General features: G+C 43.3%; 1 protein-coding gene across 1 annotated transcript in view; it reads left to right on the forward strand.

The window, feature by feature from the left end:
• ALDH5A1 (aldehyde dehydrogenase 5 family member A1) overlaps window positions 1–14,022 on the forward strand; it is a 29,740-nt gene extending 15,718 nt beyond the window's left edge. Inside the window, exons 6-10 of the mRNA XM_010980125.3 lie at window positions 1,334–1,477; window positions 3,256–3,414; window positions 7,029–7,198; window positions 9,311–9,369; window positions 10,745–14,022. Coding sequence (XP_010978427.3) covers window positions 1,334–1,477; window positions 3,256–3,414; window positions 7,029–7,198; window positions 9,311–9,369; window positions 10,745–10,950 — 738 coding nt within the window. The 3' untranslated portion in view covers window positions 10,951–14,022. The remainder of the gene's footprint in view (window positions 1–1,333; window positions 1,478–3,255; window positions 3,415–7,028; window positions 7,199–9,310; window positions 9,370–10,744) is intronic.
• The last annotated feature ends 1,640 nt before the right edge of the window (window positions 14,023–15,662 follow it).

Consider the following 15,662-nt stretch of genomic DNA (forward strand, 5'->3'; position numbering starts at 1 on the left):
TTCGTGGAGTGACCCTGGGCTTGTGACTGCATCTGTTTCACATGCACCATCCAAGTGGTTCCATCTTTCCTGTAGCTCTGACCAGACAAAGACCTACTATCCTGTAATAAAGCAGACATCCCTGGGCAGCTTTCCTAGGGCATAAGACTCTTACTGGATATTTAAAGCTTAACAATTATGAAAAAGTATGAAAAAACAAGTATGAAAAAGCCTTACAGTTGTGCACTGACCTAGCAATTATACTTCTGCTCATTTATTCTGAGGGAAAGACTGCAGTGTTGTTTTTAATAGCAAGAAATTAGAAGCAACCTAAATTTCCAACAGATGAGGGCTAAATAAATTAATGATGGAACAGCTAAGCAGTGGAATACGAGGCAAGCATTTAAAGGAATGCTCTGGAAACACATGCTGACATGAGAGAATCTTCATATTATAGTACTATGTTAAAGGAGCAGGATATAAAGTTTTGTGAGCATGTTAAGATGTTCCGGATGTATAAGTAATTGGGAAGATAAACCAGGTTATAAAACTGCATAACTTAAAGTGGGTGGGAAGGGATAAATGAGGAATTTGAAATTTGCATCTCTTGCGGAGTGATGAAAATGTTAGCTATCTTGATTGTGGTGGTGGTTTCATTAGTGTATACACCTATCAAAATTCATCAAACTGTACATCTGAAATGTGTATAGTTTACTGCATAGGAACCATAGCGCAATGAAAGTATTAAAAAAAAACTGCCATCTGTTGTTGTTTTTTTAACCATCCTATTTTCTTAAAAAACAAAAAAGAGTACATATACATGAACCAGTGTGTGTGGCCAAATTCTGGACGGATGTACCTTAAAGTTGTATCAGTAGTCAGCTATGGGTGGTGGGATTCTGGGTGACTTTATTATTTTCTCTCTATATTATCTTAGCTCTACATATGATTTTTAAGCCTATTTATTGTAATTTTTTGGACTAGGTCATACCTTTACACAGTTCAAAAACCAGGGCAATATAACCATGTTTATATTCAGAAATCTCACCCTCACCCTTCTCCCTGATTTCCTCCCTTTTATAAGTAATTGCTTTTAGTTTCTTGTTATCTTCCCAGTGTTTCTTTACCAAAACAAGCAAATATGTACACACACACACACATATATATATGTGTGTATATATATATATATCCTTATTTCCCCCTTTTCTTACACAAACTATCATCCCACATACATTACTGTGCACCTGGCTTTTTCCACTATGGGGTAATTTTTTTAAAACAAAGGCTCACCAGTCCAGAGAGTTGGTTTTGTCATTGATTCCAGTGCTCACAGCATCCCCTCCTCTGCTCACAGGTCCTGTTGCACCATGCAGCAAACTCCGTGAAAAGGGTGTCCATGGAGCTGGGCGGCCACGCCCCATTCATCGTGTTCGACAGCGCCAACGTGGACCAGGCTGTCGCAGGCGCCATGGCCTCCAAATTTAGGAACTCTGGACAGGCGAGTCCTGGAGCGTTTTTCAGGGTTGTGTGTATGTTTTACAAAGATCCTACCACCTTCCTCACCTCCTGGAAGGACACTTTTGGGTCCCCCCACCTCATTCTTTGTTCGTGTCCTCTTTTACCGCGTGTTCAGGAAGTGCCCTCTCTTAGCTGGGACTCTGCTAGACTCAGAGGGTCCAAAGAGAAAAAGGTAGCATCCGTGACCTCAGGAACCTCCCAAACAGCAGATGCCTTTCAGTCAAATTGTTCTCTTTCTCTTCCTTCCTCTCCTCTTTGAATCTGGTTATTTTCACAGCTTTCCCCTCTTGGGGCTTTTTTCTACTGAAGAGGTTTAATCATCCCCTTCAGACACAAAACAGCCTGAACAGCTAGGGTCTGAGGGGCTACAGTCTTAAGGAAAAGAAGGTAGAAAAATGTTGAAATGGAGCCTTGAAAAACTCAAAACCTCACTGCCTGGGTCTCACTCTCCCCGAGGTGGCGGGGGCGTGACAGGTGCCCACTGCAAAAGGCACATACCACGGTGACCCAAGGCAGGTTCAGGTTGTCCTTGGGAGAGTGGTGGCCTGAGCTCACACCCTCCTAGGGAACCCTGGAGCATTAGATCTGGGAAGGCACCTCCCAAGTTATCTGATACAAACCTTGAATCTGACAGCTGAAGACATGAGACTCTAGAAAGATGAACTGACTTAAAGTCATACATCCTTGGGCTGAAGACCCACCTCTGCTAAGGATCGGGACTGTGAACCAAGGGCCCAGTCTCCCAGTTTCCATCCAAGCTGTTGTCAGGATCCTGGCTTTGTATACATTATTCTTAAGCACTTTGTCTCAGAGTACCATCAGTAAGTGGTTTTAAATATATTCCAGACATGGAATAAAAACTCCTGAAAGGTTATCTAGGGGGAAAAAGGTGAAATGTATAATATTCTATATTATATAGTTTTCATCCTTGTTTTAGCCATTGATAATTAATTTTTCTCCTTTCACATAACCTAAATAGCTTGGTTGCTTCAGAAATGGGTATGTTTCCTTTTAGAAACACGAAAGTGTGAAGCCTTCAGAGTTATAAAGGTACAACATTGGGGTATGTCACTTTAAGCCAATAAAAATGCATAGGACATAAAATTATCTATATACTTGTTTCTACTAGAAAAATACATGACTAAGAAAAAAGCCAAGAAAAAAAAGTATCAAGGATAACTACATTTCCAGTAATGTGGTTATGTTATATAATTTTAAAATATTAGATCTAATTAGAAAAAAAATAATCAAGGGACTTTTCAATAATTTAGGCTGACATGGAAGAATGGTCTCATGTCCATTTTCAAAATGTCAGATTCTGCCACATGCTTGAGAGGTTTAAAAAGCTCACTGATGTGTCTTTGACCACATTTCTTCTAGCTTTGCTCTCTGTTGCTATAGTATCACTATCTCTCAGGGAGTTACAGTTTCTTGTGTTGTTTTTTTCCTATCCCTATTTGAGCCATTTGAAAAAACTTGGGATGGGTGGCTTTTTGGGTTTTTTGAGCACAGATGTTTATCATCACCTACTTGTTGAAACACAGAGGGTGGCATCTCTGGAGGAGCTTGGAGAAGTATATGCACTCAGTGCCTCTGTCTTTAGGGCCAACCTGCACAGTGGGGAACACAGCAAGTGGGACACAGAACAAGACCCCCCTGGGGAAGTGCGTTCACATTCAGAGGTAGCCACAGTCACACATTTATTGGTTAGGTCAATAGCTTCCAACAAACTATGTGAGTTTGTTTCTTTCTGTCTAGACTTGCGTTTGCTCAAATCGTTTCTTGGTGCAAAGAGGCATCCATGATTCCTTTGTGAAAAAATTTGCCGAGGCAATTAAAACAAACCTGCGCGTGGGGAACGGATTTGAAGAGAGAACTACTCAAGGCCCGTTAATTAATGAGAAAGCAGTAGAAAAGGTAGGTTCATTTTATTATCTGTTCAATGTCAATCTTCTGCTGCCCTCCCTAAATTTTCTTTTTAGTGGTGATAATTCCATCTCCTGCTTCCTTGGGAATTAAGATCTTAAAATACACCTCTTAAAAAAAAGTAAGTAAATAAATAAACCTAATTACCTCCTTCCCCACCTCAAAAAAAAATCTTGAAATACAAAGTTCTTTTAATTTTTGGAACACCTAAACGGAAAGGAAATAGGCTTTGTTTTTGAGATCGTTTGTGATTCAGCTGAAGCGATGGTGGGCACTGACCACAAAATGCCCTTCTAGAAGAATCCTTGACAAAACCATCCTGGCAGGGAGATGTGGAACTGCAGAAATCATGTTTAGGATTTAGAGACAGCAAGAAAGGGAAACTCCTCAAGGAAGGACTTGCTTGTTCAAATAATGATACAATCTAGACTACTAGCTAGGTGAATTTTCTCTCCTTGCTCCACTATTAAAAGAAAAAAAATCTGGTGGGGGGAGGGTCTAGCTCTAGTGGTAGAGCGCATGCTTAGTATACACGAGGTCCTGGGTTCAATCCCCAGTACCTCCTCCAAATAGAAATAAATTAATAAACCTAATTACCTCCCCCTCATAAAATAAACAAACAAAGTAAAATAAAATAAGATCCTTTCTAGAATTGTTTATAAGGAACTCCCCTGTAATATCAAGCATCCAGTGTGCTCCCTGGATAAGCCTCTACTGGTAGAAAGGATTTTAACAGAATTTTAGTAGAAAATGGAGGCTGGAGGTTGTGTGTGGGGAAAGAAGGAGGAGAGGTGGCCAGAAAGCAGGTACAGCCAACCTCCTGGGTGTCCGCTGAGGAATCAAAATCAGGTTACAGCCAGATCAGCACCCAGGTGGGAAGCACAGCCCCATCGCTGTGCACTGGCCCCTGAGGGCCTGAGGACTAAGCCCTGGAGTGGCTGCCCTGACCCAGCGGGCAGTCAGGTCGGCTGAAGGCCACGCCTGGTACCTTTCCCTGTGGCCACCAACAGCACTCAGGTTTTATAGAGCTCTGATACAGTTCTTGTTATTGCCTTGGGAGTCTCTGTCTCTAGATAGAGGACATACATTAAAGTTTACTGCATTTTTGAGATGACTTTGGACCCTGGGGGCTTGAACAGCCAATGAAGACAGTTTGGGTCTATACTAGCTATGGCTCAAGTCCCAGAGTGGTGGTTCTTAACCCACCCTGTGTCTTTAACAACTACAGATACATGGGCCCTACTCGAGGAGATTGAGGGTGAATCTGTCAGAGTAGGGCCTAGGCACTGGCATTGCTTCAGTGCCCCAGTTACTGCTAGTTTGCAGACTAGGAAACCGTTGTCCTGGAGATTTTGTTGTTATTCTTCCCAAAGTGGTTGTGCAAACAGTGCTCTCTAGAGGGCGCTCTTTCTTAGGACTTCAAGCAACTAAAGTAGAAGGATTTCTTATTTTGGAGAGTTTAGTAGAAAACACCTTGTCTGAAAAGAATCCATCGTGTTGGCTTTAGTGTACATACAATCATAGGGTCAATTCCAGGGGAGAAAGTGCACATCACATTTAATATGACAAGAAAAATAAACGCATATTCTAATTGGATTCAAATAGAATGGGGCCTTGTTAACTACATTAAATATAGGTATTTTTAGAGACATAAATGATAGAAAGTAAGCCATCCTGGCTCATGGGGATTTGTTGCAGACAATGGACTATGAGAGCGTTACAGGGGGTGAGGATTTTAAAAGGGTGAATCTCGACGGCAGAATGTGCGCAAGCCTATATTTGTCTCTCCTGAAATCCTATAGACTAGTCCACTGAGAGTGGGAGGAGGGGAGGACTCCAGTGGACCATGGATTGTGATGAACTTCTGGAGGGCAGAAGGGATTGTGTTAACAGACAAGTCAAAGCAAACGAGGCATGCCCGGGGGAAGCCTGCAGAGGAAATGTGTGTCATTTTTAGGATGGAGGTTTTCTGGAAATGGTTGGGGTGGAGGGTAGGGCTGGGAGGAGGGGAGAAACAGCACTAATTGGTTATGCTTCTGCATGATTTTCTGGGTCATTCTCAACCCCCACACACCCTCAACCACCACTACCACCACCAATACATATAAGACAGCAGAGGCATTTGCTCTGAGCAGGCAAATACCTCTGAAGAAATGGAGCAGCCAGCTTAGGCAGGCTACCGCTGCAAGAGTCAGGGTAGGTGCACCAGAGTGGGGTGACCTTTGACCCTTGGGGCGGGGGCTGCCCCTAACGCAAAGCCTGCCAGGTGAGAATAAACCCAAGCTGGTAGCTGTCCCTCTCAGGGAAGAGACTGGAAACAGCAAAGATCACCCATGTCACACATTGAAATTAATCAACCTTGTCCTTCATTAGAAAGATGAACAGCCAAGAATCATGACACCCTTAGAGGAAAACCCTCAGCATGCTAGAGGGTCAGGAAGAACAGACAGAAAGCTGACCCAAAAAGAAGCAGATGACACTGGGAACAGAAGGGAGTTTTCTGAGACTAACAGTGTCCTCCAGGAGCACTGAGAAGATAGTAGGTCTATGGAACAGAAGCAGGTTCTGTGAAAATGAAGCAATGAGAACAAGAAAGAGTTTTTAGAAATTAAACACATGATGGTCAAAATCTTTTTAAAAATCATGAATGATGATGGAAGACAAAACCAAGGAGAGCTCTTAGAATTTAAAGCAAAAGACAAAGAGATGAAAAATATGGCAGAAATTCAAAAAGGAAACAGAATTAATCTGCAGTGAAGGGCATATCCATCTTAGTAATAGGAGCTTTAGAAAGAAAGAATTAAGACGGAAGAGATAGGATTATTGAATAATTACTAGGGGAAAATTTCTCCAAGCTAGGGGAAAATAACTAAATTCTTCAGATTGAAAGACTTCGCCAATTGCCGAACAGAATGAGTAAAAAGAAATACTCAGATATGTTTTGCTAAAATTTTAGAAAGTCAGGAACATACAAAAAGATTCTAGAAACTTTGGTGGGGGGTGGGAAGGAAAGCTACCCACAAAGGAGTGAGAACTAGTTTTGAATCAGACTTCTCATCAATAACACCAGAAGTGGAGAAGCACACTCAGCACTCTGAAGGAAAATTGTTTTAGGTCCAAATTCTATCACCCACTAATACAAGGTAAAACCACCGCACACACAGCATCAGAAAACTCAGAAAGTAAACCAGTTTCAGTGCACCTTTTTCAAAACAACTACTCATGGAGAATGTGTTAGAACAAAATGAAAGTCCAGGAAAGAGAACAACATGGGATCTAAGAGCCTGGCGATGAGAGCAAATCCCAGAAAGACAGCTGGGCATCAGGCCTGGAAAGACACGGGTGTGTATTAGGCCATTTGACAAACAGTAAGACCAAACAGCCGGAAAAATCACCGAGTGGGGAGGAGGCAGTAGCTCGCGCCTCTATATCTCTGCATATCTGTTTTGTTTTGTTTTGTTTTGTTTTTTCCCTAACTAGAAGGAAGCAGGGTATGTGGTTCAACCTATTTTAAAAAGAAAGCCAGTTACAGTTTTCTGCAGTTTAAACACTTCCAAAGTATCCTCAGCCACCTTTCCCAAGGGCTCTTCTTTGTCTCTTCACAGGTAGAGAAACACGTGAGTGATGCTGTTTCCAAAGGGGCCACCGTTGTGACAGGTGGGAAGCGACATCAAGTTGGAAAAAATTTCTTTGAGCCCACCCTGCTCAGCAACGTCACCCAGAACATGCTCTGCTCTCAGGAAGAGACTTTCGGGCCTCTGGCCCCTGTTATCAAGTAAGATCATCCAGTGGGTGGGAAGACAGGAGAAAGACTAGAAAAAGAAAAAGGTACCCAGAGAGAAATCCAGTTCACGTGGAGGGGTTGTGTCAGTGGAAGAGCCAAGTTCAATGTATGATTTATAGAAGTGGGTTTTTATTATTGCCTATTTAGACCACAAAATTTACCAAATTCTTTCCTTTGCTCTTTTGTTTTCTGCTGAACTCATTTTTCTCCTTAATGGAGTACAACCTTAAAGAGTTCTTTCAAGGGCGTCTGTGTTCTCATGTGATCTTTTGTCTCACATTCACAAGTAAATGATAACTTACTTGGATAAAATCGTAGCTTCAACACTTTGAAGATACCACTCCTTGGTCTATTTATTTCCAGGGTTATTACTGAGAAAGGTGATGTCTGGTTCTTGCTCCTGTGAGAGGGATCTGCTTTTTCTCTTTGAAAACTTTTAAAATTTCTCCTGGCCTTGGACGTTCTTGGATTTTACCGTGGTAGCATGGGTCTGGCATCCTGTGAGCTTTTTCAGTCTGTGGTCCTAATGTGTTTCTTTAATATCTAAAGTGTTTGCTTAGTCCTGGGAAATTCTTGGTCATTATTTCTCCAGCTATTTCTCTCTCCTCCATTGCTAATGAAACTTATATAGTAATCTGACTATATACTTGGAGAACTTTCATCTTCTTTGTTTCACTAAAATATTTTTTACCTTGAATATGAACTTGACATTTTCTCAAAGGATGCAGTGGTTAGGAATCAGGCTTTGGAGTTGAGTTGGGTTTTGTTGTTTCATACCTGTGTCCCTTTGAATGACTTAACTCCTCTGAGCCTCAGGGTCCTTGATGGGAAAGAGACTAGAAACCAGTACCTGCCTCACAGGACGGTTGTTAAGGTTTAAATGACGTAAGGCACATAAAGCAGTTAGCCCACTGCCTGGTATCATTATGGTTGCTGTTGTGTAAATAAAGAGTCAAGTCAGGGAGAGGGACACAGTTGTTCATGGGGGCTGTAGTCACACGACACTTCTGGGACACAGGATGGTGAGAGCACAGCTCCAATCTTAGCATATATACCCCAAAGGTGAAAATCCTCAGTGGTGTCACAGCTGATGATGTGATTACTGCACTTTGGAGGGACAGGTGGGGAGTGAGGACATGGGTGATGCCCTGTTTTCTGTTCTCCCGTGGATGGAATGGCTTGCTCTGTATGGGTGGAGAGACAAGCCCAGGGAAACAGAGCTGGTGATGCTCCCTGACCCCACCTCCCCCAGAGCTCTCTGCTTCTCTTCCAGTCTTCCTCTTGCATTGACTGGAGTCTGCCAGCCCTGCCCGGTGCCTTCAGAGAGTTGGCTGGCTGATGCTACTGCTGGGTCTCCGAGCTGAGGAACTGGGGTGCAGAGGACATTTGGCCCCCAGTTATAATTCTGGGGCAACAGAAAACAGCCTCTGAAATCTTGTTCCAGAAATAAAATGAATGGAGTGGGGAGGGGAGCAAAGCTCAGCGGTGAAGTGTGTGCTCAGCATGCATGAAGTCCTGGGTTCAATCCCCAGTACCTCCATCAAAATAAACAAATAAACCTAAATACCATCCCCCCCCCCAATTTTTTTTTTAAAAAAAGAAAATGATAAAGCAGGAAGAGACTGCATAGAGCTTTCATCCTACCAGTCTTTCATTTCCAAGGGGAACAGACACCCAGCACTGTCACACTGTCCAGCAGCATGAGTGTGGCCCCCACATTAGAACCCTGGGTCCCAGCATCCTCTGGATTCTTCCTTTCTACTACTGTGGCTGCTTCTAAAGCAGTTGTTATGATTGTTACATTTTCTTGGTAGGTAGCAAGAGCAGTAATCCTTTTCTCAAGGTATTTTTTTCGACATTCTGAATACACAGTTCCCTGCGTGTCTCCTGTTCTCTTAGAAGAGATAAACCAGTATTGATCCAAGATCACCAGCCTTGAACTCTGCATGGTTGCGGTGAATGATGGTGCTTTTCCTCTGTACTCTTTGCAAAAGTTCGATTTACTTCTTGCTGTTATTTGGGAGACAAATTAGGAGGAAACATGTCTGTTTTCCTTACTCTCCCCTTTGGGATTTTGCTGATGACCCCTCTTGACTTTGGCAGGTTCGATACAGAGGAAGAAGCTGTGGCGATCGCAAACGCAACCGATGTCGGGTTGGCAGGTAACTGTTCATCCTTGATCGTAATCACTTCTCAAGCTGACACCGGAGTTTGCTTTTTAAACATTGCCCTGGGTTTTGAGAAGGAAACTTCATTGGACTGTATGTTTTGTTGCTTTCCAAGGGGTGAAGGTGGGTTTGTGCAAGTCCGTGTTCTTTTTTGCCTTGTCCCCGGGACACAGGTGTGGGAGCTCCCTGGTTGGAGCTGGCGGTGTTGGTGCTGGGAGAAGAGGCAGGGCGGATTGTTGCAGGTGGAGAATCCCACGCACCCCTTAAGTCCCACGTTCTCAGATGCCTGGAAATTCCACGTGCTTTCTCCCATTCTGCGTGGCTCCTGGAAGCCTGAGCAGAAGAGGAAGTGCTGTACTCGGCAGAGAGCGTCAGAGCAGTGAAAGGGGCAGAGAGAGCGCAGCAGATGGAGCCTCATGGAGCGGCTGCCATTCTTTTAGTTTGGAAACAGGGTGGCTACAGTCTGTCCCCTATGACCCTGACAAAATTCTGTGGGCATAAATGCACTCAGCAAAGCTGTATTTAGCACCCACAGTGAACGAAGTACTGACGAAGATACAAAGAGATAAAGATACAGCTGTGGCCCTATAGGAGCTTCCCCTCTGGGTGTAGGAGAACTACTGATTATGGAAGGAAGGGTGTGCACCTGTGGACTCCCTTAGCCCACGCTGCCTCCTCAACGAGTTATCCTAAAGCTGCAGTAAGTAAGATGTGTGCACCAGTGCCCTCATAACCCTGTGATCAGAATTCCCTTCATCCTTTCTCAGTGGGATGATGGTGAAGGAAGCCATGCCTCTGAACCAGGTCATCCGTGATGGGCAGAGTTCTGACTGTGCAGAGATCTGGGGAGAGATTCTGGGCAGAGGGGGACCAAGGGAGTGACACGGTTAAGTAAGATAGGACAAGGAGAAGTGGGTGGATGAGCTGGGAGAAGATGGTTGGTGACTGGAGTAATGGAAGGTAAAGCTGAAAGTGTTGATTGAAACCACATTAGAGAGAATTCAAATACCCACCAGGAATTCCACCTTATTGTATAGGTAACAAAGGGTCACTGGAAGGTTTGGGGGGAAGTATCACATGGGTCATCTGACAGAGGTGTGCAGGACAGACTGCACAGGAGACAGCAGCAGCTGGGTTCATTATTGTGACAGTCCTGATGGGAGACAGTGAGATGCTAGCAAGAGTGGAACAGCAGGATGTTTTCCAAAGGTTCTGAGATGAAGAAACCGACAGGACAGACTAGGGGCTCTACATGGGGGCAGGGAGGACTCCAGGCCCAAGTGACTAGTCAGCAGTGGCCCCCTCAGCTGCAGACATGACATCTTTAATGACTGTTCTACAAGCCATCTGTCCTTTATCCCCACGACAGGTTATTTTTACTCTCAAGACCCGGCGCAGATCTGGAGAGTGGCAGAGCGCCTGGAAGTCGGCATGGTTGGCGTCAACGAAGGGCTGATCTCCTCCGTGGAGTGCCCTTTCGGTGGGGTGAAGCAGTCCGGCCTTGGGCGAGAGGGGTCCAAGTATGGCATCGATGAGTATCTGGAACTCAAGTACGTGTGCTTTGGAGGCTTATAGGATTCTTCAGTTCTTTAAAAAATTAAAGAGGAAGCTTACCTACATCTAGGGGGAGTGCCAACCATTATTTTAAATAAACTCATTGGGGTATCTGAATTAGGAACTTTTTAAAGCTTAACTGACCCTCATAACCTTAAGCAGATGTGAATTTCCCCCCATCCCGCTAGCTGACTAGGTACCAATATATGCCATGTGCCTGTGGCTGCAGACTGCCCGAGAAGCAGCACTGGGTTCACAGAATGAAGCCCTGGACCCCACCCTATCTGCCTCAGAGCAAGGTGCAGTGTGAGGGCGGCTGGCCCCTGCAGCCTGTCACTGCCCAAGCAAGGACACAGCCGTCACCCATGTGGCTCCAGAGCTTAGACCCAGAGGCCTGCAAGGGAGACCCTGAGTGGGACTGACAGGCTGGTCGGGGGTATACAGCACCCTGGCAATCTGCCAGCTCAACACGACACTTGCTGGGTGTTCAGAGGTGTTGCTGCAGAGGCTGAATCAATCATTTTTAAGAGTTCAGAAGAAATAGCACAGAACTGCCTGTGTTTCCTTGTGGAATGAAGGAACCCCTCCCCCTTTTTCTGGACCATTTTTTAAAATCAAAGTCTTCATCATCTTAACTGCTGAAAGATTTTGTTCTCATTTCTGCCCTGTCTTCATTTTGTTCCCCTTGGAAACGAGCCTAAGCATAAAACAAAGCAAGGAGCAACGTCTTGGGAGGATGGACAGCACACACATGACTGAGCAGGGGCTCTGTTCCCATGGACGTACGTGCCATTCGGCCCCCGTCGCCCATGGAGAGTGAAGACGTTATGCATGCCTTCTGTAGCTCAGTGGCATGTTGTGAGCCTCAGACAAAGCAAAAGTAGTTGCCAAAAAATGAAAATTCGATGTAAGTACAGAAGCCATTATTACATGAGCAGCCCGCCCAGCCCCACTTTGCCAAGTTTGAGAGGAGGCCAGTACCCACCTGCCCACCCCCTGAGCCTGCGTGAGGGCTTGTCACCTGCAGCCTGGTTTCGCTGTCTTTGTGAGATGCTGCTCCTTCACCTGCAAAAGCACTTTCACCACAGTGTAAGGAAAAAGAATTCCCACAACTGCCTATTAGAAGAGGCATGAGGTTTTGACTTTCAGGCGCCTTTTATCCAATAAGAGTTTTTTTAGTTCATCATGTAAAAACAAAAACAAAAGCACTGTGGCTGGTGTTTCCTGTCATTCCGAAGGAAAAGCTCTGATTAGGAAAAGTCTAGGTATTTCTGTACTGTGTGTCTCCATCCATCCTGAGACACGAGGAAAAGGAATAAGGGTTGTTCCTGGCTGAACAGATGGGGATGAAGCCCCTTCCTTTCCACTCACTCTGTGTGCAGACTCCACTGACATTCTGTGGATGCTCTGGGGAGTCTATTAACAATAAAAATACTCTAACATTAGTTTTTAGAAGTCTGGTGGGGGTATAGCTCAGTGGTAGAGCACATGCTTAGCATGCACAAGGTCCTGGGTTTAATCCCAAGTACCTCCATTTAAAAAATAAGTAAATAAATAAATAAACCTAATTAACCCCCTGCCCAAAATAATTAGAAAAAATAAATCTGAGGTTATCCTATTAAAAAAAGAAACTTCATCCTCTCTTAATCAAACTTCATCTGCTCTTGAAATATAAGTAAAAAACACAATCTCTTTAAAAAACAAAAGAAGTTTGGAATACTGATAGCTTGGAATGTTTGGAGGAATACATTCAAATACACTTGTAACTTTGTCAGCCAGTGGGTGCCTTGGCTGCATGACAGATTTTGAGTTTTTTCATATATGTGGCTCACCAGGTACGTACATGGAGGCCCAAAGACTCATCGCAATATCTTTGATTAATTTTGGAATTAAAATAATTTGAAAAGGAAATAGCTGACAGTTTAGTAAAATTGGTCTCGGTCGTGGGGAAATAAGTATTTTTAAATAAACATTTAGGGGGGTATTTTTCAATAAGGTAACCATATATGGTGGATTTTTTAAAATGTATGTTAAAATATGAAGTGGAACAGTACCATTAGACCAGGGATTGACCACAAGCCAAATCCAGCCTGCCATCTGTTTTTGTGCAACCCAGAGCGAAGAGTGGTTTTTCCATATTCTCAAATGGTTGGGGGAAAAAAAATCAAAAGAATAGTATTTCGTGACACATGAAAATTATATGAAGTTCAGATTTCAGTGTCCATAAATAAAATTGTACTGGAACGCAGCCATAACCGTTCATTTACCATGTGGTCTATGGCTACTTTCTTGGCAGAGCTGGATACTTGCAACACAGACAGTATTGCCCACAAAGCCTAAAATATTTACTCTTTGGCTCCTTATAGAAATAGTTGGCCAATCCCTGAGCTAGACCAAGAGGGCGATGTTGACTTGCCCACATTTATGAGGCATTATTTCATTTTATTGAACACCTACTGTGTCAAAAGTACTTTTCAGGGCCCACTCCAGTGAGTTCTCACCAAGAACTTCCCAGCAATTATCACATAACTCAGATAAAATCACTCAGTTAACAGGAGTCTATTGGGCTTGAGAAAACACATCTCAATTTACTTTCCCCAGCTATGGAAGGATTCTCATTTTAAAAGCTCATCTGTACCTGTTATCTTTAACCATTTGAGTGGCTTTTAAATACCATTTTATGTCAAGTGCTAGTTCTTCTACCCTTATTTTTATGGAAAGACTCGATCAAAGTATAGATCAGAAGCACAATGCGAATAAATTTATTTTATTGTAAACTTTTATTATTAACTTTAAACTGCCTTTAGAAGCCACAGGACTGCCTTCTCTGATGGCTGGAGCCCAGGGCTGTAATTATTCATGGGCAGCTATGGTAGATAGCATTTTACTTGAATATCTATGCTGTGATTTTTTTCATGCCATAATTCATGGGCTAAAACTTGAGAGTAAGTGTCGTGAGAAGTGTGGAAATATTTTGCTTTTTAAGCATGTGCCGGTAACTCATTTTTCCAGGTTTTGATAACTGTATACGTGTGTCAGTGTCTTGTCAGCAGAGATGTGTGTGTGTAATTAATAAATGTGGAATTAAGAGAATTTCCTGTTGCTGTGTCAAGGTTTCTGGTTTGTGGGTGTTTCCTTGCCAGTTCATCATTTGAGTTTACTCTGGATATTATTAGACCAATTTGGGAATGTATGAAGGGCAGCAGAACATGCCACCCCAAAATATGACTGTAGGAGTTCAGGCCATGCCACCCCAAAATATGCCACTTTGGCATAAAGATTTTTGTGAGCAGAAGGTAATTAAGAAGCAGATACAAGAAAAGCTCCCTACTTTCCCCTCCCCCTCCATTTGCCTAAAAGCAGGACCCAAATTTACAAAGGTGCGCGCCCCCCTCCCTTCTCTATCAGGAGGGAGGTACAAAGGTTAATTCCGCGACAACCTCAGGCCCAATCAGCCTGCAATCTAAATGACAAATTTTTCTAGCTAGACTTTATCTCTGCCCTTGAAAGCCTGCAATTGCTTTCCTCTGTCTCACCATTTTTCCAGATCTATTATTCTTTTGTTGAAGGTGCTATGTAAGCTGGAGTTTTAAGCCATCTCTTTGAGTTACTCATTTTTCCCCGAGTATTTCCCGTGTACACATGAGATATACATGTTAATAAACTTCTGTTTTTCTTGTTAACCTTTATTACAGCGGTCTTAGCCAAGAACTCAGAAAGGTAAAGGGAACATTATTTTTCCTCTCCTGCATGTGGAAATGGTGCTCCCTTCCCTAAGAACGGCTAGTTGTGGCTCCCCTGGACAGGGAGCCTGCCTGTGAAGTTTTGGACCCTAGCACTTCCAAACAGAAGGGCCTGTCCCCTAGTTCGTGCTCATTACATGTTTGCTGAACTAAACTGAGAATTTACCTGGTTTGCAAGTGTGGCTACCCAAGAAAAAGTATACACCAGCATTCTCAAATTCACCAGTCTCTCTTTTCTACATATGCCATTGTTATCCATTGTGGATTTTTTTCAAAGTTTGGGGGGTTTTGTACAGAAATACATGAGGGAGGAATTTTCTGAAACCCTGCTATTCAGATATAATCACTGTTAATTATTTTTTAAAAAACATGTCATATTTTCATCCAGTGTTCATTTATATTTTAAGAAATTTCATGTGGCCTCACTGAATCTGAATTGCCTCAGTAGGCCTTGAACAAAGGTAAGATTTTCTTTGGAAGAAAAATAGTGTCACAGGATACACATCTCCCTTTGTCATTCCATTTATTCCATGCATTTCTCTTAACCTGCTTCTGATTTTAAAAATTAAGTTTGTTACCAGGAGAAATGATCCACTTACCTCTTGTTGACCTGAAATATATAGGCTGCCAGGTGTTTCTCCAGCAAAGATGGGTTTATTCAGGAAGAACAGAGAACTGCAGTTTGGAGTCTGCAACCATGTCAAGCCACATGCAAGTCCCTACACAGCAAGGGAAGAATACTTTAAAGGAAAGAAAAGGAAGTTGGGGGAGCGGGCGGGGTTGGGGGGGCTGTAATCAACAAAGAGTCCATGGCTTTTCCTTGACTGAGTCTTTGCCAGGAAAGAAGAGTCTTCCTCCTTTTGGACTCAGCTATCACCATGGGTATGAGAGCGCCCCCTTCTGGTCTCCCGACACCATTTAATCGAGGTTTCTGTTTATTTTTTACACTTATTTTGTGGGTTTGTTACACCCTTGGCCTAGGCCTCTGCT

The sequence above is a fragment of the Camelus dromedarius genome, chromosome 19 (assembly GCF_036321535.1).
Source record: "Camelus dromedarius isolate mCamDro1 chromosome 19, mCamDro1.pat, whole genome shotgun sequence".
NCBI lineage: Eukaryota > Metazoa > Chordata > Mammalia > Artiodactyla > Camelidae > Camelus > Camelus dromedarius.